General features: G+C 40.7%; 1 protein-coding gene across 3 annotated transcripts in view; it reads left to right on the top strand.

Annotated features, from left to right (window-relative positions):
• Window positions 1-26,653, top strand: part of SMAD9 (SMAD family member 9) — a 76,574-nt gene extending 49,921 nt beyond the window's left edge. For 2 of the 3 annotated variants that reach the window (XM_030309135.1, XM_030309107.1), the window contains 5 exons: window positions 4,556-4,813; window positions 8,636-8,746; window positions 10,249-10,470; window positions 17,441-17,697; window positions 23,062-26,653. In XM_030309135.1, coding sequence (XP_030164995.1) covers window positions 4,556-4,813; window positions 8,636-8,746; window positions 10,249-10,470; window positions 17,441-17,697; window positions 23,062-23,205 — 992 coding nt within the window. In that variant the 3' untranslated portion in view covers window positions 23,206-26,653. The remainder of the gene's footprint in view (window positions 1-4,555; window positions 4,814-8,635; window positions 8,747-10,248; window positions 10,471-17,440; window positions 17,698-23,061) is intronic. The other variant, XM_030309145.1, reaches the window with a different exon arrangement.
• Window positions 26,654-27,838: the final 1,185 nt, after the last annotated feature.

Here is a 27,838-nt window from a genome sequence, read left to right as displayed (position 1 = left end):
GCTAATGTTAAGCAAGTTTATTGGGTTCCTAATTATCATAAAGCTTAAGTTTTTCATTTGAAATCTCATTTTCTTGACTCCCTCATTTTAGGAACATTGAGAGCTACACTCAGATTTTCTTTTTACTCACACAACCACTTAAATCATCTATTTAAATGCTTTTCAAACTACCTGTAGTGAAGGACCAGTTTTTAATTTTTAAATTTCCAACCCTTCAAATATCAATACTTCTGTAATACAAATGAATTGCCAGGCAAATGAACATTTAAGAAGACTTACCAAATGCGAGCTCAGTTTTGTTTTTGTTTTTGTTTTACTCTTCATTTCAACAGATATAAAATTGCTCTGTCAAATTGCTGTTCAAATTTTAAACCTTAACTCTCAGTTTCAATACTGCACCTTCATCGACTGGTACCCAGCAGTTAGTACAAGTGTCATTAGTACTCAAACCTCACTTTGCATGGCTGGAGTTTAGTAGAAGCCATGCGAAAAGTGTTTTTGCAGTGTGTGGTGATTTTACTCCATGCGACTGGAGCTTATTTCAGGAGTACAATTTCTTCTTGACTGAAAGTACCCATATATCAAAACCACATGACTCTTGAAAAAGATACAAAAGCTTTTCTCAGCTCTGCTTTGTACATAACCCATATACACAGTAACTCCTGCCACTTTTGCCCCCTTGTAATGCTTAGTTGTTAAGACTTAGTTGTTAAGACAGTGTGGTATTTGGGGTGCATCAGTGGCTCAGTCGGTTAAGCGTCAGACTTTGGTTCAGGTCATGATCTCACGGTTCTTGAGTTCAACCCCTATGTGGGGCTCTGTGCTGACAGCTCAGAACCTGGAGCCTGCTTCAAATCCTGTGTCTCCCTCTCTCTCTGCCCATCCTCTGCTCACATTCTGTCGCTGTCTGTCTCTTAAAAAATAAATAAATAAATAAATAAATAAATAAATAAATAAATAAGACAGTGTGGTATTTAAAAGATGGCATAAAATTGAACCACTGTCTGTAATCTCACTATGTCATATTTGTAAGCAGCAGTTGTGATCTAGAAATAGAATTTAGTAATTAGGAATAACTATTACTATGGGTTGAATGTTTATGTACCCCTCCCCCCCAATTCACATGTTGAAAATCTAATGCCCAAGGTGATGATATCAGGAGATGGGAGCTTTAGGAGATGATTTGGTCACGAAGAAAGACCCTTATGAATGGGATTAGTGCTCTTCTAAAGGAGGCCTCAGAGAAATCCCTTATACCTTTCCACCTTATGAGGACCCAGATGATCAGAATATGTAGCTTGGGAGATAACTTTCCCCAGAATCTGACCATGCTACACCCTGATCTTGGACTTCCCAGCCTCTAGGACTGTGAGGAATAAATTTTTATTGTTTATAAGCTACCCAGTTTATGGTATTTCTGTTATAACAGTCCAAATGGACTAAGACAGCTATGTTTTGAGTGAAAGTGTTTAAAAATACGATCAGTGTAAATCTAAGGTAAACTAGCCAGTCAAGCTGAATAACACCAGAATGATACCATTGGTTTTCTTTACAAAAATTTTCGTCCAGATGGTAAAAACACATTATCAAGGCATTTGTCTCATTAAAGGAGGACGAACCCTCTGTTTTTTTCTTTTGGTGCCTCTGATCTTTGGCCTACGAAGAAATTGAATTTTCTGTATTCAGGGGGTGTGAGGCCACTCAAAAAAGAAAAGTGAGTGTTTATTTGAACCTTGTTATCATTGTGATGAAGAAACGTCATTGCAAAAGAAGCCATATACCATTTACTCTGTCGGGCCCTCACTTTCAGACAACTCATGGAGAAAGTCATCTTCTCCTGCGTATTCATGGAACACATAAAAGGAAGTTTAATGGCTTATCATCCAGCTCATTTTTTGAATGATGATGCCATTGGGTGCCCTATAATGTCATAAAACAGTATATGCACATATTGGCTTTTAAAGGAGGAAGAAATAATTTGTTTCTCTGCACCCTCGACTGTTGTGGTTTAGTTTAAGACTTTTCATTTACCTGTTAGGGTTTATTTTCTACATGTAGAACGAAAAAGTGTTGCTTGTTAAGAAAGACATAGATGTTTTATGGTGGATAAGTGGTAGGCTTTGTGATTGATGTTATTTTATTGCTATTATTGTTGTTTGTTTATTCTGAAACATTTACCCTTTAAAAAATTGTCTTAGGGGCGCCTGGGTGGCTTGGTCGGTTAAGCGTCCGACTTCAGCTTAGGTCATGATCTCACGCTCCGTGAGTTCGAGCCCTGCATCAGGCTCTGTGCTGACAGCTCAGAGCCTGGAGTTTCGGATTCTGTGTCTCCCTCTCTCTCTCTGCCCCTCCCCTGTTCATGCTCTGTCTCTCTCTGTCTCAAAAATGAATAAACGTTAAAAAAAATTTTTTAAAATTGTTTTAATGTTTATTTTTTATTAAAAAAATTTTTTTAATGTTATTATTTATTTTTGAGACAGAGAGAGACAGAGCATGAACAGCAGAGGGGCAGAGAGAGGGAGAGACACAGAATCTGAAGCAGGCTCCAGGCTCTGAGCTGTCAGCACAGAGCCTGATGCAGGGCTCGAACTCATGGAGTGTGAGATCATGACCTAAGCTGAAGTCGGATGCTTAACCGATTGAGCCACCCAGCACCCCTGTTTATTTAGTTTTTAGAGAGAGCACAAGTGAGGGGAGGGCAGAGGGAGAGGGAGACACAGAACCTGAAGCAGGCTCCAGGGTTTGAACCGTGAGCACAGAGTCCGACACGGGGCTCAAACCCACAAACTGTGAGATCATGACCTGAGCCAAAGTTGGAAGGAAGCTTAACCAACTGAGCTACCCACGCGCCCCCAGAATATTTACTTGTTTATGAAAGTTTTTATCAATATTTGCGTATGGTAACAAATCAACAGTGTGATTAAAAACAAGAGCTACCATATCCATCTCCAGAAACAACTTCTTTTAATCATTATTGGTTAGTTCTTTTGCTAGTTCCTTCCATTATTACCAAAAATTATGGAGATAACTCTAGATAATATACTTATACACCTAGACAATGTTTACACGTTGATTCCTAAAAATTGTGGAAGTAATTCTATATGATATGCTTATAAATCTATTTCTGAATTTATCACCTTTAGATAATTTCATGGACTAATACAAAAGATGAGGATTTAGCTAATTTATATTAACTTCTCTCTTTTTTTCTTCTTTTTAAATCTTTGATATCTACATTTTAGTTTATGATTTATTTTTTGGCTACTGTATTGGTTTCCATCATGGGATCTTGTGGTAAGAATTATTTTCCCTTAGAAGAGCCTTGGTCCATTGCTTTCTAGTGTCCAGCATTGGTGATGGGAAACCAAAAGTCAATTCAGTTCTCATGTCTTCATAGGTGGCTTTGAGGTGATCCTCTAGGAACCCTTAGAATATTCCATTTGCCCTTCAATGTTTGAAATTCAAGGTGGTATGACCAAGTCTGGATCTCTTTTCGTTAACTGGGTTGTGTATTCCACGTCTCTTTTCAATGTGATGACATAGATCCTTCTTTAGCTCTGGTAGATTTTCTTCTGTTATTTCTTTGATCACTTCCTCCCTCTGTTTTTTCTGCTTCTCTTTCTGGAACTTATGTTGGTCAGAGGCTGTACTCAACACCATTTACTGACAACTGCCAGGTGTTGTTACACTGCAGAAATCAATAGGAACTAGGAAAGCCTGGATAATGTTTGCCTTTGAGAACTGCATCCATTCCTAACTGTTTGTATAGAATCAGGATCAAAAATACTTTTGTTTTTCAAGTATGGAATTCAGAAGAAACACACATGGGGCTTTATTTATAAGTTCTCTTATTTCTGCTTATCTCTTACTTCTATAACTCTCTGTTTATCTTTTACTTAATGATTTTTAGTTACCTTTAAATCTTTCTGGTAAAGACAAGTAGAATTTTTTTTTCTTTTCTTTTTTTTTTTTCTTTTTTTTTTTTTTTTTCTTTAGCAGTACCACTGAGCCTAAAATTTAGGCTGGCCATCTGAATAATTCAACATGGTATCTGAGGGAAAAAAAACTCTGAGGATCACTTAGAAACCAATTTTGCCTTAAAAAAATAATCACTTTATGGGCAAAATTAAAGGAAGACACAAGCAATTAGATCTGCAGATGGCCACATAATAGGGCAGCTCTGGTAATTTCTGTGGTAGGACTGAATAGACAGTCTCTTTAGAGTGCTGACATCAGAACGATTCTCCTCTAAACTGGTTTTTTGTTTGTTGTTGTTGTTTTTTACTGTGATACTCTGTTTAATACTCAGTTTGCAATAAGAGTGTTGAAGCGTTAAACTTTGGTGTTCAGCTTGTTTCACAAGCTCACTTTCTGGGAAAAGATGGGACCTTAACTGACAGGTCTACAGCAAGCACAAAGAATGGTGGATGGATAGTTCCCAGAAAACAGAGTTGTCTTAGCAAAAATGGACAGATACAAACAGCAAGCGTCCACCGGGTTTTGTGCCGACGAACCAACGTTCGAGTCTAACCCGCTGGTTCCTTTCTCATCCTAGTGCTGCCTCCGGTGCTCGTGCCAAGACACAGTGAATATAACCCCCAGCTCAGCCTCCTGGCCAAGTTCCGCAGTGCCTCCCTCCACAGCGAGCCTCTCATGCCACACAATGCCACCTATCCCGACTCCTTCCAGCAGCCTCCGTGCCCTGCGTTCCCTCCCTCGCCTGGGCACGTGTTCTCACAGTCCCCGTGCACCGCCGGCTACCCTCACTCCCCAGGAAGCCCCTCCGAGCCAGAGAGCCCCTATCAACACTCAGGTCAGTAAAAGCTGCAGTCGGTCGGGGCGCCTGGGTAGCTCAGTCGGTTGAGCGTCCGACTTCAGCTCAGGGTCACGATCTCGCGGTCCATGGGTTCGGGCCCCGCGTCGGGCTCTGGGCTGATGGCTCGGAGCCTGCTTCAGATTCTGTGTCTTCCTCTCTCTCTGCCCCTCCCCCGTTGATGCTCTGTCTCTGTCTCAAAGATGAATAAATGTTAAAAAAAAATTAAAAAAAAAATTTAAAAAAAGCTGCAGTCAGTCTCCATAGAGCCTGACCCAGCACAGTTACTCACGGTGGGGCCGTCATCATCATAATCACTGGCTACTGATGTTCATATGGAGCTTTACAGTTTGTGTGGCAATCTCCTGTGGGCCACTAGACCCTGCCCCTTCTAAGATCAGGGCCATTTGGGAGCATTTGTTCTGGAGCTACAACATCTCTTTGCTCTGATTTCTGGTTCTAATCCTCTGGGAACGCTCAGAAACGAAATGGCTTTTTTTTAAAGGTCACAGAATTGAGATAATAAAATACTTCACTGACTGAAGCAGGAAGACTTGGCCTGAGGGCAAGAAACGTGAGGGGTCCATGCTTGGCCTTTTCTTTGCATAACTTCACTGGGGCAGTGTCAGGCCTCACCTCACCAGCGTGTCCTCCCTTTGTGTTGTGTGAAGCCAGCGCAGCATCTTGAAGACAGACTTACTCAGTAAACATTTGCTGAACTGAAGAAGCCTACGTAAGGGAGAGGGAGTGTGCATGCCCTGGGCAAAAGAGAGAATCAAGCACGTTGTCATAATTGCACATGCTACCATGGCTATAAAGTGGGTCTAAGTTAGATAATGATGAAGAGGTTTACATGCACCTCATGAGTGTGAGGTAGATCATATCCCGAGGAACAAGTTCTTAAAGGCATGAATAGATTCATTTGGTGCTAGATGTTATGATCTGCCTCATTCATTTGTTCATATATTCATTTATTTAAGAGAGATTTATTGAACTTTTATTACATAAAGCATTGCTTAGGGAGCTGAAAGGAGAATTAAAAGATCGGTAAAAATTGTCCCTATCCTCACAGAACTTATAAAATGTGGGAAGACAGGAAAGGAGTTGCCCTTCCTTTCTGAGTTATTCAGTTCTTCCTTTTGCCCCCTCAACAATACAGCTACTATTTTCATATACGTTTACTATTTCATTTAACACACTACATTGTATAATTCCTTCTGGGTCTATTTCCCCCATTCAGCTGTCAGTCATCTTCTCTTTTATATGTGTAGCACAGGCGCTAAAACACAGTAGTCGCTCATTCGTTGGTTACAGAGTAAATGGACCACCACACAGGCATTTGGAACACAGGGCTAGTGCTCAGGGTTATAGATACAGATGTTATTGAGTCAGTAAGTAATTACTGAGTGCCTAAAAAGTGCCAGGCACTGTGCTACTGCTACAGGTACGATGATGATTGATTATGACTGTAGTCTCTGATTTTTAAGAGGTAATGGCTGTTGACAACAATCATGGTCTCAGTAATGCCTGGGCGAGTAACTATAAGGACTTGAACTAAGGGAGGTATATGGGGATGGAAAGAAGACAATGAATTTGAGGAGGTGAACTCAGTAGGGCTTGATGTGGGGCGAGACCCTGGGAGGAAGCTCAGGGGTCATCCACACAGACTGGAAGGAGATGGCTGCTGTCTTACAAGAGGCTGGATTCACAGAGAAAGAGACACAACAGGAAGAGAAGTCATTTGAGGACAGAGCCATGGTTAAGAGAAAGGAGGATAATTATGTCACCAACATGTATTTACATAAAATGTATCTGCACTGTAAAGATTGCCTGCACTGACGTTGTCTTCCTGAATTGGTGGGACTAGCAGGTTGATATTTTCCCTCTTCCTACCCATGAAAGATGGACCTCAGCACCTTTGCAGAAGCTGCTTAGTTTTTAGGGAGGGAATGGCTCTTTTCATTTCGGAGAAAACAATTCTTTTCTGAATGATTAACAGCAAAATGCAACCTGAATAACAGATCCACAGATAAGTGAGACTAAAAGGAAATCTTGAAATTCACTGGTTCAGCCCCTTAATTTTTTTTATACCAGCTTTATGGAGATACAGTTCATACATCGTAGAGTTCACACACTTAAAATGTGGCACTTAATGGTTTTTCATATCTTAATTTTTTAAAGCTGTGGTAAAATATATATCACATAAAATTTGCCATTTTAACCATTTTTAAGTGTGCAATATCGTGGCATTAAGTACATTCATAGTTGTGTGCTACCATTACCAGTGTCTATTTCCGTAATTTTTTCATCGACCTGACAGGAAATTTGTATCCATTAAGCAGTAGCTCCTGATTCTCTTCCTCTTCCTTCCTCCAGCCCCTGGTAACTTTCAACCCACTTCTTATCTTGATGAATTTGCTTATTCTAGGTACCTCACAGAAGTGGAATCATATGCTATCTGCCTTTTTTGTGTCTGCCTTATTTCAGTTAGCATAGTGTTTTCATAGTTTAGGTTGTATCCTGTGTCCGTTACTTCATTTTTGTGACAGCAGTATTCCATTGAATGGATATACCACATTAAAAAAAAAATCCATTTGTTGGTTGATGGATGTTTGGGTTATTTCCACCTTTTGGCTAGTGTGAGTGCTGTTGTATACACTGGCATGCAAGCATCTGCTTGAGTCCCTGCTTTCACCTCCTTTGGGCATATGCCTAGGAGTGGATATGGTGATAGGGTAACTATGTTCAACCTGTATTTTATAGATAGACCCAGTCAAGGACCTACAAAAGGGCCACCTTGCTTTATGACTTTTCCTATAAACAGAGTCAGCGTTTATTTTCTCACAAGGAAATGATTTATCCACGGTTGGACGATGTGGCATGCACTGGGAACTGCCATCAGTGCCTGTAAACATACATGTCTTCATCTAGCCATTGACCTGCAGACTCAGAATTTCTGAGAAATCTGCATCTTTTAACTAGAGTTTCACTGGCAATTTTATGCACACTTTAAGCATGGGAACTACTGGAATGGACAAAATTCAATTCAACAAAGGCAGACTGAGTCAACTTTTCATGCCACTGCACTCCATCCACCCCTAACAAAACAAGACTATTCTGAACTGACATTAGGAATGTATACAGGAGGAATCAGTTATTCTGATGTTCTCACTGAAAGGTTCTTCCTCTGCTGCAGGAGTTTTTATTGTGTTGTGAATTAATTTCTGATAAGATATTATCTACTGAATGCACACCCATTTGCCTAACCCTGATCACTGTCCAATTATAGAACTGATATTTGGGGAGAAGAGCTCCTCTCAGCATGCCTTGGGGCACAGGTTATAATCAGGTTTCAACTGTTCTGCATTTGGGGGAGCAGATTTGGAACTATCTCAGAGAGAGACCATCTCTGTGGCCATTGTACAATCCATGGCAACAGAGGAATTGAAAATTAAGCTCACTTCAAAGAAGGTTTAGCTTTCTGCTTTGAAAGTCAGACAGCAGACTCTTCTGCCATTGCAAAAGCTAGGAGAATAGCTCCTAGCTTTGAAAATCTTATCCTACATTCGTCGGAACTTATAACTCATAGATAACTCCTAAGTGAGAGGGAAAACTAATCAGCCGTTTTGTGAGGATGTCTGGACAACCGATTTCTTTTATGTGACACTCACAATGTCCTGCAGAATAGCCTTATTATATTATTGCCCGTCTTTAGCAATAACGCTATCCACCAAGCCCTGGAGTTTCACAGCAAGAAAGGTTGGATCTGTCTTTGTGCAGTTTATCAGTTTGACATTCCTCTGTTTTACTGCTTTCTTTTAGCTGACACACCACCCCCGCCTTATCATGCCACAGAAGCCCCAGGGACCCAGAATGGCCGACCTGTAGATGCCACAGCTGATAGTCATTTAGTGCTGTCAGTGCCTAATGGAGGTAAATTTGTAGATGAACAGCTAAATGTAGCTGTTTTCCAAGAGCATTTCCTATTACCCCACAACAAAACAAATCCAAAAACAAAATGAAATGTGCTAGCCTGCTATTTCACATGTGTTTTAAGGGGCAGAAACCATGGCTGTGCATTTTAACTTTGGCATTCCTCAATACCGTAGAGTGAATGTTTGTTTATCAGCCCGGTTACTAGAGTAAGTTAATTTTTTATTTTAACCTAACATTTAGATGTTTGTAGTTCTGGATGTTGAGTACAGGAAGTGGTATTTAAGTTAGCAATTTTGCTCCAGTTGTGTTTATACTATAGTTTTGTCATGGGGTCTTTGATTTGGCTTAGAGGGGTGCCCTTACAAATATATGTAAATATGTAAATAGGGTTTTTGCAGGATTTTATCTGTTTCCTATAATGAGCTGGATAAACGTTGCTCAATTTTCACGTTCACATAAACCACATGGCGATCTTCTGTAAGTGCAGGTTTTGATTCTGTAAATCCGGGGTGGCATCCAACAACCGGCATTCCTAGCAAGCTCCCAGGCGATGCACAAGCTGTAGTTCCAGGAACCACACTGGGTGGAGAGGGTGTAAGGGAGCTTAGTGTTTAAAGTCGGCCAGGGTGAAGTCTTCTATAAGTAAAGGCCCTTTTGTAAATCAGATAATAACCCCCTAATTTATGTTTCAAAAATTTATGTTTTAGTGCATATAGGAACACACTGTAGATGTAAGACTAACTAGGATATTCAAAGAGAAGAGAGCTAATATAATCACTAAAAAAGGTGGAGAAAGTGGCAAAGAATTAGCACTCTGAACTGTGGTTGGTTACTGGCAACTTAATTAGCTTTGAAAAGTTTGGCATAACATTCTTGGATTTCCTAATGAAACATACAGCTGTCTTTAAAATAGTTTATGCCATAAATAACTAAGTACTCCATGTGTACACATCAGAGAATGTGAGTCTATATAGAAGTTTTTTTTTCTTTCTTCAGTAATTTAAATTCCTATCTGGAGTTTTGATTCAGCTTTTATTATATCCAAATTATTATTTTTCATTTTTAGTTTGTTAGGAAATGATACTCTTGTCACAGGGACTCAGTTTGGTACAGTGACAGTAATATGCTATCATTCACACATAAAGAGGAGGTGACCTGCCACCATCCTTGGAGCTGTCTCCTTTAGGGGCGATGGAATTGACATTGATCTGTTCATATTGTTGTTTGTCAGGCCCCCTCAATACTTATAAATATGATTACAAATGCTCTAACCATGGGAGAGTCACAAGGACTGTGGCCTCTGTGCCACATGTGTTAACTAGATGAGCTAACTACAATAGCTTCTGTCAAGTGACAGGTTTGTAAAGATCACAAAGAGCATCCTTGTCTCGCAGCCACCTTTCTGGTTGACAGCATTAATGTAAGTTTCCAGGTGGAATCGTGAGATGGGAAGCCAGGCATGACAGTGGTGATGTGCTCTCTCGTTCTTTTTCTTGCAGACTTTCGACCAGTTTGCTACGAGGAACCACAGCACTGGTGCTCTGTTGCGTACTATGAACTGAACAACCGAGTTGGGGAGACGTTCCAGGCCTCCTCCCGAAGCGTGCTTATAGATGGATTCACAGACCCTTCAAATAACAGGAACAGATTCTGTCTTGGACTTCTTTCTAACGTAAACAGAAACTCAACAATAGAAAACACCAGGAGACACATAGGAAAGGGTAAAAGCAAATATGTAATTCCTATATTCTTCTGAGCTAAAACATGGGACAGGAACAAGCCACATACTGGCCACATAACCTAGCAGGTTGGTCCTAGGCTGTTGAGCTGGGAGAAAACAGCTAGGCTTTCAGGGTCTTAGTCTCTCTACTTCTAGGGTCAGCACAGCATCTTTTGGAGAGTGGCATAGGTTAAATATTATGAAGACAAACAAGATGGTAAATATGAAGGCAGGATGAAATTATTGAAGGGAAGTATCATGAATTATTTTCAAATTGCCTAAAGATGCAAAATAAGAGGAATTCTGGCTTGGTGATTATATATATCAGGTAAAGTGACCTTTGGAGACTTAGAAGTGAGGTAGTGAAAATCACGACCTGTTTATGTTTGGGAACCTTTGGCAGCAATTGGCGGTCTCCTGTGGCCAGGCATTGTTACGAAGCAGATGGGCACAGGCTTCACTGGGGTCTGGCCAGTGGTGCTTTGAAGCCTGTCTCATAACCATGATCCACGGTAGCAAATCCTACCCGAGTGTGAGGCCTGGTTGCAGATCTTTAAATCATTTTCTTTATATTAGAATAGTTGGTAGCGTTTAATACCTGGTTGTCCACTGTCATGTCGGACTACTGTGGATTCACAGGCATACAGAACCTTTAGAGTCATTTTATCTTTTCTCTCTCCCTCCAGCCCTTAGACCACTTCAGCAAGGTAGCCACAAGCCTTTTCTTTCAGATTTCCAGAGGAGATTGATTATTGTACTCGATGATCATTCTAAATATTCTTTCTAACATACCCCCTAAATTTCTTCTGTCATAGGAAACCTATACTCTGTTGATTAGAAACAGGTTGAATTTATTCATTGATGTTGACTCTCATGGTGATATTTATGTTTGTTTATATCCTGTATTTTTCCATAGTGGCTTTGAGGTGGCATAAGGGAAAACTTCGCAGTGAAATGATAAATGAAAAATAGAAAATCAGAAACTGGGGGCTGAGGGTGGCAGGGAAGGAGAATATAGCTAAAGGTGACCACTGTAATTGTGATTAAAATTTTGCCCTATGTTTCCTAACAGGGAGGTCAAAACAAGGAAACACAACCGTACTGTAATTTTTATCGTAAAGGAGGAAGCATAGCCATTCTTTCCCTTTGACTAAATTCTTAAATAAATTTGTCAGGTACTGCGGTTTTACTTTCAAGTGATTTTTATAAGAATCTCCAAGTGAAATCGAGAGGCAGAACATTAAAACATTGTGGAGCTGTGTGCTGAGGGGCTTTGCACATTGGTCTGTGTATTAGACTTCAGACTTATGCTGCTGCCACTTGATCCAAAGATAGACTTCAGATATTAAAGGAGTGTTGTATACCTTCTGGGAGCCCTTCCGAAAGTAGCTTGCTTAAGGTGCTGCTGCTGCAGACATGGAGAGTTGAGGTTCTGCATTATTGCCTGAGAGCTAATCCCCAGGTTAAGAAGCCATAGGAAAAAGGGCTAGGATGGATGGATGGCCTTTTACGGAAGCCAGAGAGTCTGTCTAAGTGCTGATTGGCTGGAAGGGCTAGGATGGATGGCCTTTTATGGAAGCCATAAAGTCTGTGTAAGTGCTAATTGGATGGAAGGGCACTCCACCCTCATGTGGTCTCCAATGCAGAGTCAGAGTCTTCTCGGAAAGCTGTTTGGAAGTGCTTTAATGTGGAAAAAAAACCCACCTTTTTTTAGAGGAGTTAATAAGTCATATCATAAAGCATGGCACACACACACAAAGTTGTCTTAGAATTTAAAAAAAAAAAAAATTAACATTTATTTATTTTTGAGAAAGAGAGAGAGAGAGAACCAGAGCATGGTTCGGGGAGGGGCTGAGAGGGAGACACAGAATCTGAAGCAGGCTCCAGGCTCTGAGCTGTCAGCACAGAGCCTGACACGGGACTCAAGCCCACGAGCTGTGAGATCATGACCCGAGCCAAAGTCGGACGCTTAACTGACTGAGCCACCCAGGTGCCCCAGAATATTTTTAAAGGAAGAGCTATCAGTCTTCTATGAGGTCAAAGGACTGTTTCTCAGGTGCTCCCTTGGATTATTTGTTTCTGAGCAGCAGGCTTCCTAGAGCACCAGCCCGAATAAATTTGGAGCAAAATGCCCACCTAGATTAGTGAATAAGTTAACTTTTTCTATGGAGTTAATTAATAGAGACACTTAGATTTAAGAGATAGGCATTCATCTTACAAATATTTGTTGAGCATCTGTTCTTAGCCAGATTATTCCATCATTAGGGATGTAACAGTTGTAAACAAAACAAAAACAGAAAATCCTGCTTTCATGGGTTACCTATTATAACTAAGGAAAGACAGAGAAGAAATAATGGTATGTTTAATGATTAGAGAAAAACACAGGAGAGGAAGAAAATGGGGAGAGCATGTTTTAATGCAGAGTGGGGTAGCCAGGGAAGACTTTCCTAACAAGGTGACATTTGAACAGAAAGGGAAAGAGGGAATTAGCTACATGGAGGGGGAACTTTCGAAGCAGAGGGAATAGCAGGGGCAAAGGCCCTGAAGCCTACCTGGTATATTGTAAGGAACATCAGGGAAGCCACGGTGAGTGGGCCAAGATGAGTAGTAAGGGAATGGGGAATCTTTGAAGAGGAGGAGGGGAAAGGACCAGATTGCAGTGACCTTGAGGCCATTTTAAGTGCTTTAGCTTTGACTCTGCATAAAATAGGAAGATAGATTTAAGTCGAGATCTGAATTTTTTTTTTTATTTTTTTTTCAATGTTTTTTATTTATTTTTGGGACAGAGAGAGACAGAGCATGAACAGGGGAGGGGCAGAGAGAGAGGGAGACACAGAATCGGAAACAGGCTCCAGGCTCCGAGCCATCAGCCCAGAGCCTGACGCGGGGCTCGAACTCACGGACCGCGAGATCGTGACCTAGCTGAAGTCAGACGCTTAACCGACTGCGCCACCCAGGCGCCCCAGTTGAGATCTGAATTTTCACCTGATCCCCTGGCTATTATAATAAAATTAAACTGTTAGTAGGGGAAGGGTGAAAGGTTTAAAAAACACACGTGAAAGAGAAGCCTGAAAGGTATATAGCAAATGTTAGCTTTGATTGTAGCTGAGTTTTAGTCTCTGCATCTCTGTATTTTCTAAATTTTCTCTAGTGGGCTTTCCTGATCGTAGAAGGATGTGGCGGGAAGGGGGTGTGGGGGGAGGTGGGATATGGCATGTAAGGGCATGCCAGGATTGCTGCAGTAGTGTGGCCCAGCCCGGCAGAGTGGCTGAGTGTGAGTACTGACCTGGGCCATTCAGTGTCGGCCAAACAGGTGTGATGAACCTGTTTGTTCATCATATCGTCCAAAGAGACTTCCAGTCTTCAAATACGGATTTGGGGGACTGACGTTGCTACCAGCCCAGAGATGGCTTTGTGTGAATTAGAAGCCCCTTTCTCAAAAGAAGCTACTGCCGTCTTCTGGAGTAGCTTTATGATTACCTAGATCTTAAAAGGCTACGAGGCACACCCTGGATTGTGGAGTGCACAGCTGCAGGCACAGTCCAATGGAGGGCCTATCCTCTGAACCAAAGCCCTAGCGTGGATCTGGAAATCTGTGTTCTTATATTATTATTTTCTGATCATACATTAAAACATTTTGTTTTATTTTGGAAAATTCCAAACATCTACAAAAGTGGACAGATCGCGTAGTGAATATTCATAGCACCATCTCTAGCTTCAATAATGATTCGCATTCTGTGCATTTTTTCTTCTATCCCTCCACGATAGTTTTGCAAGAGTATTCAAAAAAATTTTTAGTATTTATTCATTTTTGAGAAAGCATGAGCAGGGGGCGGGGTGCAGAGAGAGAGGGACGGAGGATCCAAAGAGGGCTCTGTGCTGACGACAGCAAGCCTGATGCAGGGCTCAGACTCAGGAACTGTGAGATGATGACCTGAGCCAAAGTCAGACACTCAATCTACTCAGCTACCCAGGCACCCCTTGCAAGAGTATTTTAAAATAAATCTCAGATTTCATATCCTTTCTCCACAGATTTAAGTATATATATGCATATATATATATGGATACATATATATATGCATATATATGTATGTATATACACATGTGTATGTATATACACATGTGTATGTATATACATATGTGTATATATGTGTGTGTATATACGTATGTATATACATATATATCTATATAAGGGGTTTCTAAAAGTACCATTATTACACCCAGAAATATGCACTTTCTTAAAGCTCCAGATGATTCTGATATTCAGCTAGGTTGCTAAAATGGTGTGCAGATGAGAGGGTAACAAAGGCAAGGGGATGATCAATTACAAAACCAAGGGAACCTTCTCACCAACCTACGCACCTTCCTCTCAGTCTTACCTGTTATTTCCCTGTCATTCAAGACTATGGAAGAAGACCAAAAGGGAACACTCTTGCAATCTGACTTAGCAGACCCAAATCAAACCCAAGGTGTCTCTCTCTGGTCCTAAGTAACCACAACACAGGACTCCACACTCCTTCATCTCCTAAAATGTGGGCGGCAGTCACACAGAAGTGGGAAACTCAGATAAAGAGAGATGCAGCCCAAGAGAAAATGCTGGAAGAGCTTGCCTGGGGAGCACATTGCCTGGCTCCTCTTTGTCATCTCAGGATGCATTTTCTTTGGGCATTTATCCTTTTTGCTCGATGTTCTCTGTGGAGATTTTGAATCTAATACATGTGGTTTAAAGCCCCTGTTTTGGCCTATCAGGTGGATGCAAATAAAATGAGTTGCCTACTTAACTTTTCCTTGGATGCCCCTCTCTAACCAAAACCCAGCCTCCTTCACACTGGCATTGAAATCCACCCTTGCCTGCTGCTCAGAGCTGACTCAGGCCTCCACGTGCTAATTCCATGGGCTCTGGCCCCTTTTTGCTCAGGATGCTAAACTACCACCTGCCTGCCCAGGCTCTTCTCTGCTTTCCTTACTCTGGCAACGGTGCTGCGGTTGCAGGTAATACTTTAACAGGATTGAAAATCATCCCCTAAATAAAGACCAGAGTCAGATAACAAAAAGTCCGATCTATTTTACTTAGTAGGTTCTGGGAAGATTATAAATTTGAAGGTCATTCAACTCAAATACATACTAAATACTTAGCAGTCTCCGCTGGCTCTTTCCCCACTGGTTCACCCTCTTCTGAGAAAACCACAACCACTCCAGAGGTAGGCCTTCCCCCCAGGGAGCTCACAGGGGCTGGTAAAGGAAGTCTGCTTGTATTTGCCCCTGCCTCACCCCCATGTCCATGCAGCCAGGTAACTGTGTCCCAGCCAGTTGGGACCTTCCTGCCCTACTATTCACGGCCTGGGCCATTGGTGCCAGATCCCAGGCTGTTCAGGGACTGTAAGAAGAGACATGAGAAAGAAAAGGGAGTGAGAGCTGAGAAAAAAGGAGAGGGGCCAGCCTGAGGTGGAGAGAAGGGGAACCCTGGCCTGAACATCAAATACTTTAGCTTTATGACTCCACATCGGTGTCTCCAGTGCTATGGCTGGAATGCGTAGTACTGAAAAACATTCTTTTCTAAAATTGTATTAAGGGAAAGGAGATGGGAAAAGGAAACTAAATATGATGGAAGGCAGTCACAACTAATGCACGGTCACCTCAAGTGCTGCTTAGAACCTGACAGGCACTGAGCAGCTCGCTGCCTCTGTGATGTTTCCTCGGTGCACAGCTGTGCAGAATCCCCCAGGGTTCTCTAGATTATATCATTTAAAAATCTGTATTTGCAGTTTGAAGAGATCCAAAGTATATCACTCTAGGTGTATTCTGGACCGTTTATATGAACACCTTGTGACTGCACAGCGATTGTGTTTACAGTCACATTGACACCTAATGCTGGAGAATTGTGTTTCTGCTGAAAGGCTGGAAAAACCATTCTGGTATTTAACATTCACTAGACTTGAACTTCTTCATTTCATCTAACCCCAGTCGCTTGCTATATATGCATTTATGTTATGTCTTTAACCCAGATACTTGGAGGGAAAGAATCAGCTCAGCTTTAATTTGGAATAAAAATTAGCCTGGGAAGCACCAATCTCAGGATGCTGTCTTGCTTTGTTAAGTACAAGAATGTGAAGGAAAAAAAAAAAGTACAAGAATGTGAGATAGAGTAGCATAAGCTGCATTTTTATTGTGAGTCTTTATATCTGAAAAAGGTGGCAAGGATTTCCTTGTTCCCAAGTAAAATATAGGCATTATTTCTGTGATCTATAATAGTAGGTGAAAAGTTAAAAAAAATTAATATTTATTTTTATTTTTGAGAGAGAAAGAGCAGGGAGAAGGGCAGAGAGAGAGGGAGACACAGAATCTGAAGCAGGTTCTAGGCTCGGAGCTGTCAGCACAGAGCCCGACGCGGGACTTGAACTCACAAACCTGAGGCAAAGTCGGATGTTCCACCGACTGAGCCACCCAGCACCCTGAGAGCTTACTTTTAGAGTGAATAATGGGGTGCCTGGGTGTAAGCATTCAACTTGGGCTCAGGTCATGATCTCACGGTTTGTGGTTTTGAGCCCCACCTCGGCCTCTGTGCTGACAGCTTAGAGCCTGGATCCTACTTCAGTTTCTGTGTCTCCCTCTGTCTCTGCCCCTCCCCTGCTCGTGCTCTGTCTCTCTCTCTCCCAAAAATGAGTAAACATTAAAAAATAAATAAAAAATAATAGAGTGGATAAGCATGAGCACGAGATCAAGAGTGACAGATGGAGGAGTACAGGAGAGTCTCCACAATCATTGTAAACATGGGTTGCCATCCACTTTTAAATGGACTTGTGGGAAAAAACCCACAAGCATGGAGGTCACGCTTCATACTGGGGTTGTGGTGATATTAAAATTAATTTCGCAACAGACCGTCACACACCTTGACGTTGCAATGAGAAGGGGATGGTGTTAATCCTAAACTACTGGTACTGCTGCTTGAGGACGCCATTTTTACCTTGTAGGCGTGCATTTATACTATGTTGGGGGAGAGGTGTATGCCGAGTGTGTGAGTGACAGCAGCATCTTCGTGCAGAGCCGGAACTGCAACTATCAGCATGGCTTCCACCCAGCCACCGTCTGCAAGATCCCCAGTGGCTGCAGTCTCAAGATCTTCAACAACCAGCTCTTTGCTCAGCTGCTGGCTCAGTCAGTTCACCACGGATTTGAAGTCGTCTATGAGTTAACTAAGATGTGCACTATCCGGATGAGCTTTGTTAAGGTAAGGAGCGCTTGCTTTCACGTGTTAAGGTAGAAAGTGAAAAACTAAATAAAACAAGCCAAAATGCATTCTTTGGGTGATGTGGTAGCTCTCCAGCCAGTTCAAGTAGACAACAGGGTTTTTTGGGGCGTTTTTTGGAACTCTGTTCAGTTGTTTTTAGGAAGAGCTCCTCTATGAGTATCAACTCTCTTGTTTAGCAGTTACAAGAAAATTCTTAGACATGTTAGTTTTGGGGGCGCCTGGGTGGCTCAGTTGGTTGAGCGTCCCACTTTGGCTCAGGTCATGATCTCATCGTTCGTGGGTTTGAGCCCCGCATTGGTCTCTGTGCTGACAGCTCAGGGCCTGGAGCCTGCTTTGGATTCTGTGTCTCCCTCTCTATCTCTGTCCCTACCCTGCTTGTGCTTAAAAAAAAGTAAATAAATAAACATTTTAAAAATGATAGTTTTGAAAGAAGGACAAGTTAAGGTAGTTATCTGATTTTTTTTTCATCTCTCAAATTGCTGCGCACTATTGTCTCTCAATAAATGTTGAATTTATCTGAATTAAGTAAACTAACTCTTAGGCCAACAGAGGAGATAATATTTATAACTAAGCTACAAAATAGGCAGTGCTAGTTCTAATACAAGCTAGTGTACAATAAGTTGCTATTATAAAAGCATAAACAAATTGGGATAGAAATATTATGGCAGGAATGATTAACTCAGAGAGAAGTAGATGTTCTGTGTATGAGTATTCGTTGAATGTTTCTTGAATTAGGTCTTACTCATGTTGTTGTGAAGGTTGGAGAACTGAGGAAGTTACTTCATGGGAAGGACACAGCTGGGTTTGCACCCTGATGCCAAACACTCCAGTGTCACCAGAGTGTCACCACCTGCTGTTTCATCTTGTGCAGAGTACTGGTGAATAATTCTAATATTTCAAAATATGAGTGTGTTTATCACACTAACTGGGTATATGTGACATAGTTTTCACATTGTTGCATACCCATCCAAGAAATCAGTATGGTTTTTTCCAGGTTTTTTGGTTTGTTTTTTAAATGTTTATTTATTTTGAGAGAGAGGGAGGGGCAGGAAGAGAGGGAGAGAGAGAATATAGTTTGCAATGGAAAAAATGGATTTTTGAAATTATTTCTTTCATGATGACAAAGCAGTTTTATTCAAATTTACTGTTAAGTTTTAAAAGCATTTTTATACTGTAAAACAATTAGCAAATACCTGGAAATCTTTTCAGACGTTCTGATGCTTTAGAGCCAGCAGAGGGCATTAAATCGCCATGAACGTACAGTCCATTTTACTCTTAGTTGTTTTTTCCGGGTCCATGTTTTTACAATTAGGATGAAATGCCAGTACATCAGAGGTAATTATTTCACTGTAGTATAAGTTTGCACAGAAATCTGATTGTCCTAAGATCAGCTAGATGTATCTCATAAAGCTATACAATTCACAGAAAACAGTTAAGTAATATTGCAAATACAACAACAGATGACTAGGTTAAAAGAAATTTAAATGTGTAAGGAAAAAATGTGTAAGTATGTGAGGTGATGGATGTTAACTAAGTTTGTTGTGGTGATCATCTCGCAATATATGCATATATCCAATCATCATGTTGTACACCTAAAACTAACACAGTGTATATCAATTGTATGTCAACAAAACTGTGGGGGGCAGATAATACAAATAAAAATAATGTAAAATACTTTGTTAGTAATTACATATTGATTATGTATTAATATGATAATATCAGATATATTGTGTTGAATAAAACACATTATTAAAATTTAAAAAATATAAGAAATTAAAGAGGACTAAACACTGGTAGCTACCAATGAGGGGTGACGGGCTAGATCATCTTTAGCTCTGATTTTTACTGATTCTAGGACTCATCCAGTCAGTCAGTGAGATATTATTGAGCTCCTACCTTGTGCTGCAGCAGGCACTATTCTAGGCATTGGGATACATCAGTGATTACTCAAAATCTCTGTCCTCATGGAATCAACATTCCAGTAGGGAGAGACAGGCAATAAACAACAGCTATAATAAAGAACTTGCATGGAAAGAGAAACATAGAGCAGGGTATGGAGAATTGGGAGTACTGGAGTACGGGGAGTTTGCAAATTTTGAAAAGGTGGGCAGAGTGGGCCTCATTGGGGACTTAAAGGAGGTAAAGGAGTTAAATCATGAGGGTATCTGGAGAGGAAGCGGTAGACGCAGAGGGAAGGGCAAACCCTACAGCAAGAGCATGGCCTGACATTTGTAGGAACCAGGAGGCCAGGGTGCCTAGAGTGTGAGTGGGGAGCTGGGGGGTGAGATCAGAGCAGTGATAGGGAACCGGATCAGTGCTTTGGAAGCCACTGTAAGGATTTCACCTTTTACTCTAACAAGATGGGGAGCCCCTGAAGGGATTCGAGCAGAGGATTTCGTGATCTGACTTATATATTTAAAGGATCACTATAGTTGCCGTGTGAATTGCAAATATCGTGTAAGCAAGAATGGAAGCAGAGAGACCAGCTAAGAGGCCATTGCACTGTTCAGTTGAGAGATGACCATCGCTCCCACTAGGAGTGTTATGGAAGAAGTTGTAAGAAGGGGAAGGATTCTGAGTTACGGAGGTGACTCTGTGTGAGTTCTGAGAAAGGAGGAGTTAGAAAGATGATCCCTCCACCCGGGACGGAGAAGATTTAGACACAAGATAAAGAGTTCAGTTTTAGTGAGAGAAACTTTGCACTGACACACATCCCGGTGGAAGTGCTGAACAGACAGTTAGAGGTATGAGTCAGGATTTAGGGAGAGAGGGCTGGGCTGCAGATGTCAATGTAGGAATTGTCAGCATATGCACGGTATCTGTCCATGAGCCCGAGTGGAATTGCGAGTTGTTTGAGTTTAACCGAGAAGATCAGGGGTCCTAGGACAGGGCCCTGGGACACTTCCACCTTAAAAGAGAAAGAACCAGAAAAGAAAACTGAGAAAGATTAACCAATGTAGAAGTAAAACCAAGAAAGTAAGGTGCTCTTTAAACCAAAAGAAGAACGTATATTGAGGAGGAGAGAGGACAAACCAAATCACATGCTGCCCAAGTGACATGATGACTGAGAGCTGGTCATTAATTTTAGCATGTAAAGGGTTTTTTTAATCTTTTTTTTCATGTTTATTAATTTATTTTGAGAGAGAGAAAAAGAGTGAGCTGGGGAGGGGCAAAGAGGCTCCAAGCTGTCAGCACAGAGCCTGATGCAGGGCTTGATCCCACGACTGTGAGATCATGACCTGAGCCACAATCAAGAGTCAGACGCTTAACTGACTGAGCCAACCAGGTGCCCCATTTTTTTTAAATCTTAACAGGAACAGTTTTGTTGAAGGCTGGGGTTGAAATGCTGATCAGAATGGAATTAAGAGAGAACGGAAGGAGAGGAACTGATACAGCCAGTTCGGACAGCTAGAAAGGGGGTCAAAGGTATAGGGCAGTAAGTGGTGGGAGTGGTTAGGGCCAAGAGAAGTATGTTGAAGACGGGAGATATTTCATCATATTCCTATGTTGATAGGAATGATCCAGCAGAAAACAAAATATTATAGGAGAGAATGGGGAGATTTCCTGGAATGATGTCTTTGGGAAGGCATTTGAGTCTTCTGCACAACTGGATGGACTGGCTTATTTGGAAACACAGATAATCTGTGGTGAGAGGTAGAAAGGCTGAGTATGTTCGTGCAAGTGCTGTGGAAACCCTTCTGATTGCTTCATTCTGGTTAAAATAAAAAAGAAGATAGTCATTCTCAAGTAGACGGGGGAGTAGGTATTAGGTTGTAGGAAAAAGGACAAGAGTGAGCAGTCATTTGGGGTGTGGGAGGTAGTGGGAGAGCACAGGGACTGGGGGAGTGTCATTTGATTGCCAGGTGGCATCACAGGGGCACTTGAGGCTTGTGGTCTCGAATGTAAAGTGTGATCAGGCAGCATGGTTGTGTGGAAATCCAAGTTTTTTTAACCTACAGATAGTCACTGTTCCCAATAAGAGTAATTTGTGATCTCTCTTCATTTTAAAAAAATAACTTTTTACTAGTATATAACATCTAGAGAAAAAATACACAAATTTATTTTTTCTTTACTTTTACTATCTTTCCTATGAATGGTAATAAGTGGGAAAATTCCAAAAAGTGAGCCAAAAAAGAGAGAGAGGAGAAACAGGCTTTTTAACCAACCCTTGAATCAAGAACACCCTCAGTTCTCTCTTCACAGTTTTCAGATCCAGTCACTGGTCTGCAGTGAGCATCTGTTTTGTGCAAAACACTGTGTTCAGCAGTAAGGGGTGGAACATAAGGTCAGGCTCCTTCCCTTGTGGAAGAGAAAATGATTTGCCGGTGTTTCTGACGTGACTAGAGACCAGACCATCTCTAGGTCTGTGTATTTAGTTGTGAGCCTAGAGGCGATCTTTGATTTGGACTCATCTTAGGGTGTCTGGTTGATGCAGAAGTTGTTCTGTACTTACAGGAAGGTCGAGTGCACATTCTCTCAGGTGTCAGGAGCGGCTCTGGTGTGTGGGCTCTGTGTGCACTGAGGCCTGTCTGTCTCACACCTCTGCAGGCTGACCATAAAGTCTGGCACCGTTACTCTTGGCTCTATTTTTTTTTAATATAATTTATTGTCAAGTTGGCTAACATACAGTGTATAAAATGTGCTCTTGGCTTGGGGAATAGATTCCTGTGATTCATCACTTCCATGCAGCATCCAGTGCTCATCCCAGCAGGTGCCCTCCTCAATGCCCATCACCCATTTTCCCCTCTCCACAGCACCCCACATGAACCCTCAGTTTGTTCTCTGTATTTAACTGTCTCTTATGGTTTGTGTCCCTCACTCTCTGTAACTATTTTTTCCCCTTCCCTTCCCCCATGGTCTTCTGTTAAGTTTCTCAAGTTTCATATATGAGTGGAAACATATGATATGAAAACATATGTCTTTCTCTGACTGACTTATTTCACTTAGCATGATACCCTCCAGTTCCATCCACATTGCTGCAAATGGCAGGATGTCATTCTTTCTCATTGTCAAATAGTATTTCATTGTATATATAAACCACATCTTCTTTATCCATTCGTCAGTCGATGGATATTTGGGCTCTTTCCATAATTTGGCTATTGTTGAAAGTGCTGCTATAAACATTGGGGGTACAAGTGCCCCTATGAATCAGCACTCCTGTATCCTTTGGATAAATTCCTAGTAGTGCTATTGCTGGGTCGTAGGGTAGTTCTATTTTTAAGTTTTTGAGGAACCTCCACACTGTTTTCCAGAGCGGCTGCACCAGTTTGCATTCCCACCAACAGTACATGAGGGTTTCCATTTCTCCACATCCTCACTCTTGGCTCTCTTCTTGCTTTACAGGGCTGGGGAGCTGAGTATCATCGCCAAGATGTCACAAGCACCCCCTGCTGGATTGAGATTCATCTTCATGGACCACTGCAGTGGTTGGACAAAGTTCTGACTCAGATGGGCTCTCCACATAACCCGATCTCTTCGGTGTCTTAACAGTCAGTCATGACTTCATCGACATTTCTAGAGCATAGATGCTATTGCAGGCAGTGGCTTACACCATTTCAGATTTGCAACTAACTGAAGTTTCCAAGTACATATGTAAATACATATAATATATACTATTCATATTTTTTATCACCAGTTGTTTTGTGCTTTCTAGTTAAACCTGATGCCAGTACAACATGATTAGAAAAGCAGGTTTTTCGTGCCTGTGCTATAATAATAGGAAGCAGCTTCTTTTGTGGGCTGGGTGGTAACAAATGAAGGCAACTGTGTCAATAGTATTTGAAAAGTGCTGGCAGAATAAAAGACAGCTTTAGTCAGCCGTGTCATTATAAGGCATGTTGGGTGGCCTACCAGAAAAATATCAAAACTGTTTATATATTAAGAGTCAGGGTACTAGCAGCACTAGAGAAATAACACTTTCAGACAAAAGAAAGCAGTCAAACCCGTATAATTTAAACAATCTCACTTTTAGTGTTATCGGCAAGGAAAAAAAAAAAAAACAGACCAAGCTTGTAAATCAGTTATGTAAGATAAATCACATAAATTATTTTATTTCTCAAGTTGAAATACCTATAGCTGGATGATTGTGCTGCTATTAATGGTACATTTGAAACAAATTGAAACTGTGATTGGAAAAGAAACTGTGAAGCTGGGAGCCACGTTGCCTCATAATCTACCACTGAAAAAAATCCAGAATGAGTCTAATGCATGGAAAGGTTAATATGAAAATAGCAAGAATTGAGCATTATTCCCAAACTGCAAAACAAGACCAGAACTTAGTCCAAGAATCAGCCAGGGAGGCACTTGCTCTCCATGTAGGGAATCAGGTCCCTGAATTTTCCTGGTTTCTCAAGTCAGGCAGCCTGGCCGCCTTTGGAGTCCACACAGTGAGCTAGAGGACCATGTGTGCAAATCCTGAGTGGAGAAGAAGCAGTAAAATAAGAGGGTTGGACAAAAGCATCCTCTGTTTACTTACACCTTCTCATATTCCCATTAAAAGGCTCATGGCGAGGGCAGTCCTTTTGCCGCATTTTCCCTACACGTTGGCAGATACTATTTACAGATGACTAAAACAGTGGTGAAGCCTTTGAGAAAATCTGGACACATTGCTGGGATGAAGTTTATGAGTTATTTAACTTAGTGTCTCGATCTGCTGGTCACATCTGGTAGCCTCTTACAAAGCTGAAACCTCATACCTGGAAATAACTTCACAAATAGAATGATAACTTCATAATCCTTATAATCTCTGGGGAACAGCGGTACCGAAGAGTGGGACGCTTAAAATATATATACGGTATTAAAAGCCCATTCTTAGTTACTCTTGGATGGTAAAGAGAGGAAAATTCCCCACATTTCTAGGTACTTTCATATATATATATATATATATATATATATATATATATATATATATATACAATTCCCATCCCACCCACTAAACACTGCACTGCTTCGAAAAATATTTCACACCCTCTTAAAAATGTATAATTTAAGAAGGTAATTATGCTTGTAACAGACGGTACTTCAGTAATCCAAGAGGCTTCTTCATTTATACATTCTATCTCAAGTCTTTTTAGCATTAGCACACAGTAGTTGCTTATCATTAAATTGTATTCAAGGTAGAAATGATCCTGTGAAAAAGATACGAGTGAGTTCCTACTGTCACCTCTTGTAAGCACTAGTGTTATCTAATAGAAACTTTCATATATGCAACAGAAAATAGTACATTCTACGTTAAAATTAGGTGGTCCATTTAGTGTTTAGAAAACCCTGTAGTTCATTGGTTCATCACCTATGTATTGTGCACCTGTATGTGCTGGGTACAGTGTTAGGTACTGTGGAATCCAGTGTAAACCAGAGACAGCCCCAGACTCTGGAGCTGAGAGTCTATTAGGAAACCTGTGTAGACATCTTCATGTATTTTCACTTTTAAAACAAAACAAAACCTGCGATCGTTTTTTTTTTTCTTTTTGCTTAAAAAAAATACAACTGATGATTTCTTAATTATCTCTACTTTGAAACTTACTTTCCTTCTCTTCTGAGCAATCAGGTAAGGGGTGAAGTCTTCCTGGGATAAATGCTACTTTTCTTCAGTGCTTCGAAGTTGTTTGTTTTCTCTTACTTCCCTATTTTCCAGTTTTCCCCCATTTCTTTCCTTAGAAGAGGCATTAATATGGTGAGTCTTCCTCATATGAGTACTGTTCCATGAGATTTTGGTACACATGGATTTTGCTCCAGACATTTAACATAACTTTCTTGATCTCTTCACAAGTGCTCAAACTCATCCTCTGGTAACCTTATACCTTTGCAGAATTAATCGTAACCGGTTGCTTATAAGTTACATTTAAAAAAAATAAACAAACCTGGATTTTCATGCAGCTTTGGGAAACCAGGATGAAATACTCCACAGAGCCTGTGTTATTCCTTTGAAGAAAACACTTGATTAAAGTGGTACATTTGCATCATCACCAGTCATGTCTCACCAAAAGCCCGTATTAGGATGCGAGTGAAATGCAGAAGAGTTAACCCTTCAGTCGCTCTGACAGTCACATTCTCATTGGCCTTTTAATGTTTCTGTTGGCAACAGTTAGCCAAAGTTGTAATGCATCTGTAATGCATCGTTTGCTTTCAGACTTCCACGTTTGCTATTTAGCATTTGTCCCTTGAGATGGACAATCCAGAAAAAATTTAAGAGCATTCTTTCAGAGGATAACTCACAAAGTGGACATGCTAAGCCATTTTAAGACGTAGCAATGCCAAACATATTTAAGGTTGCCATGGACAAGGGTCGTGCATTAGAGAACAACAACGATGTGGCCTGCTCTTAAGACCCAGAACATTTGTTGTGTTGTTCAAGCCCATTGTTTCTGGGTTTTTTTTTTCCTGTTAAAAAATTGAGATGTGAGAAGTTTGTTTTAGTTAGATGATATTTTACTATATGCCAGTGCTTTGGAAGTATAAAGATAACCACTTTTCAACATATTTACCTTTTTTTTTTTTTAACACTCTGTATAAATCAGGAAAAGTTGAACAACAACCTAGCACTGGCACTCAGAATCCCCTTTTCATTGTCTTCTAAGGGATTAGGAGCAACAACAAAAGTTTCTTATAAATATCACCTGCTAGACTTTAAGCACCTGCTTAACTTTGAATGTGTCCCTGATACTTGGCATATATATTCAACAACTAAAGAAAAAAATAATATACATTCCAAATTTGTCTTCCCCGTTACGATTTAGCAGTTGAACTGTATGACAAGACTAGGGGATCCTGGCATAATCTATATTAAGTTCAAATTAATGTAACACAAACCAACAAAAAAAGGAACTATTTCTATTTAAGTAATGCTTTTGATCATAATATCTAGGCTCCAGTTATCCTTCAAATGCACACTTATACTGTTACCTGATTGTTTATAATAAACACTACTGTACCTATATGTTTTTGGCTCGTTTTTCCCTACAAACATCACAAAAGGGTCACTGTGTGTGGATCCGGAAGATGATCTTAAGCCATCTTATTTTGAAAATGAGATGTTTTTAAAATACAACATGTTATAAGAGAAATTAGGTAATGGTTTTGAATTAAATATCTTCGGATAACTGGCATGAAATATAGAATCTTGAAGATACTTTGTAGTAATTTCAGAGAAGATATACATAATTGCTTTTTTTCTGGATCGTGGCAAATATTAAGTGATATTACAGTATATAGGAAATAACTTTATTATTGTAAACATCTGTTCATTGATCGAGAAGGTGCTAAAGATGGCTAGTGAGGAAAAACTAAGATAAAATCCAGGAGGAAATTCTCAACTCCCTCCATTTCCTTCTGGTCTTAAAATGGAAGGGCGGGGTGGTGGTGGGGGGGAGAGAAATATATAAATCTCTCAAGAAATTTCGCTTAGCCTTCTTATATCCTTGATCAAGGTTTTTTCCTTCTTTATTTTTTTAAGAAATGCCCTACTTATTCAAAAAGAGGCATTTGTGGACTTCCAAACTATAAACTGATGAAAGAGAGACTATTCTGGGGATTATGAGACCTCCAGTTTAAGCTGTGAGTTTATGGAGGACAGTGATTGTATCATGTCTGCTTTTGCATCCTCATGGTTCTCGACCCTGTTCCTGTATCAAATATTTGGTATTGACATTTCAAACACTAACTTGTACAGATTTTTTTAAATATACCATGACATAGACATATAATACTGTCTGTAAACGTTAGCCTGTCTTAGAGGGGTGATATTTTCATCATCTGAGAAACCTCTGCATATTTATTTACCAGATCATTCTTATGTGTCAGCCACTGTAGACGCAATGACAAACAGCACAGTTTCTGCCTTTAAAGGAATTTACCAGTTTGTGGAGGAAGATGAACAAGTATACCAAATGAGGTCAGTGCACTATCAGTTGTGACAGGCTTCTGGGGAACCAAGCAATGACATCTCCATCAGGCCGTAGGTGGGTACCTGGGAAGGCTTCTGGGCCAATCCAACTTGACTTCCTTCCCATCAGTTCCCTTAGTAAGTCATCCAAGACCTTCCCAAGCCAGGTTGGATGTCTCTTCTCTGTGCCACCATCATAGTTGTGTTCACCAGTGGTCAGTTATTAATTCCTGCACCACA

The sequence above is a fragment of the Lynx canadensis genome, chromosome A1, assembly GCF_007474595.2.
Source record: "Lynx canadensis isolate LIC74 chromosome A1, mLynCan4.pri.v2, whole genome shotgun sequence".
Taxonomy (NCBI): Eukaryota; Metazoa; Chordata; class Mammalia; order Carnivora; family Felidae; genus Lynx; species Lynx canadensis.
Note: the sequence above shows the minus strand (reverse complement) of the source record. Positions and strands in the feature narration are given on the sequence as shown.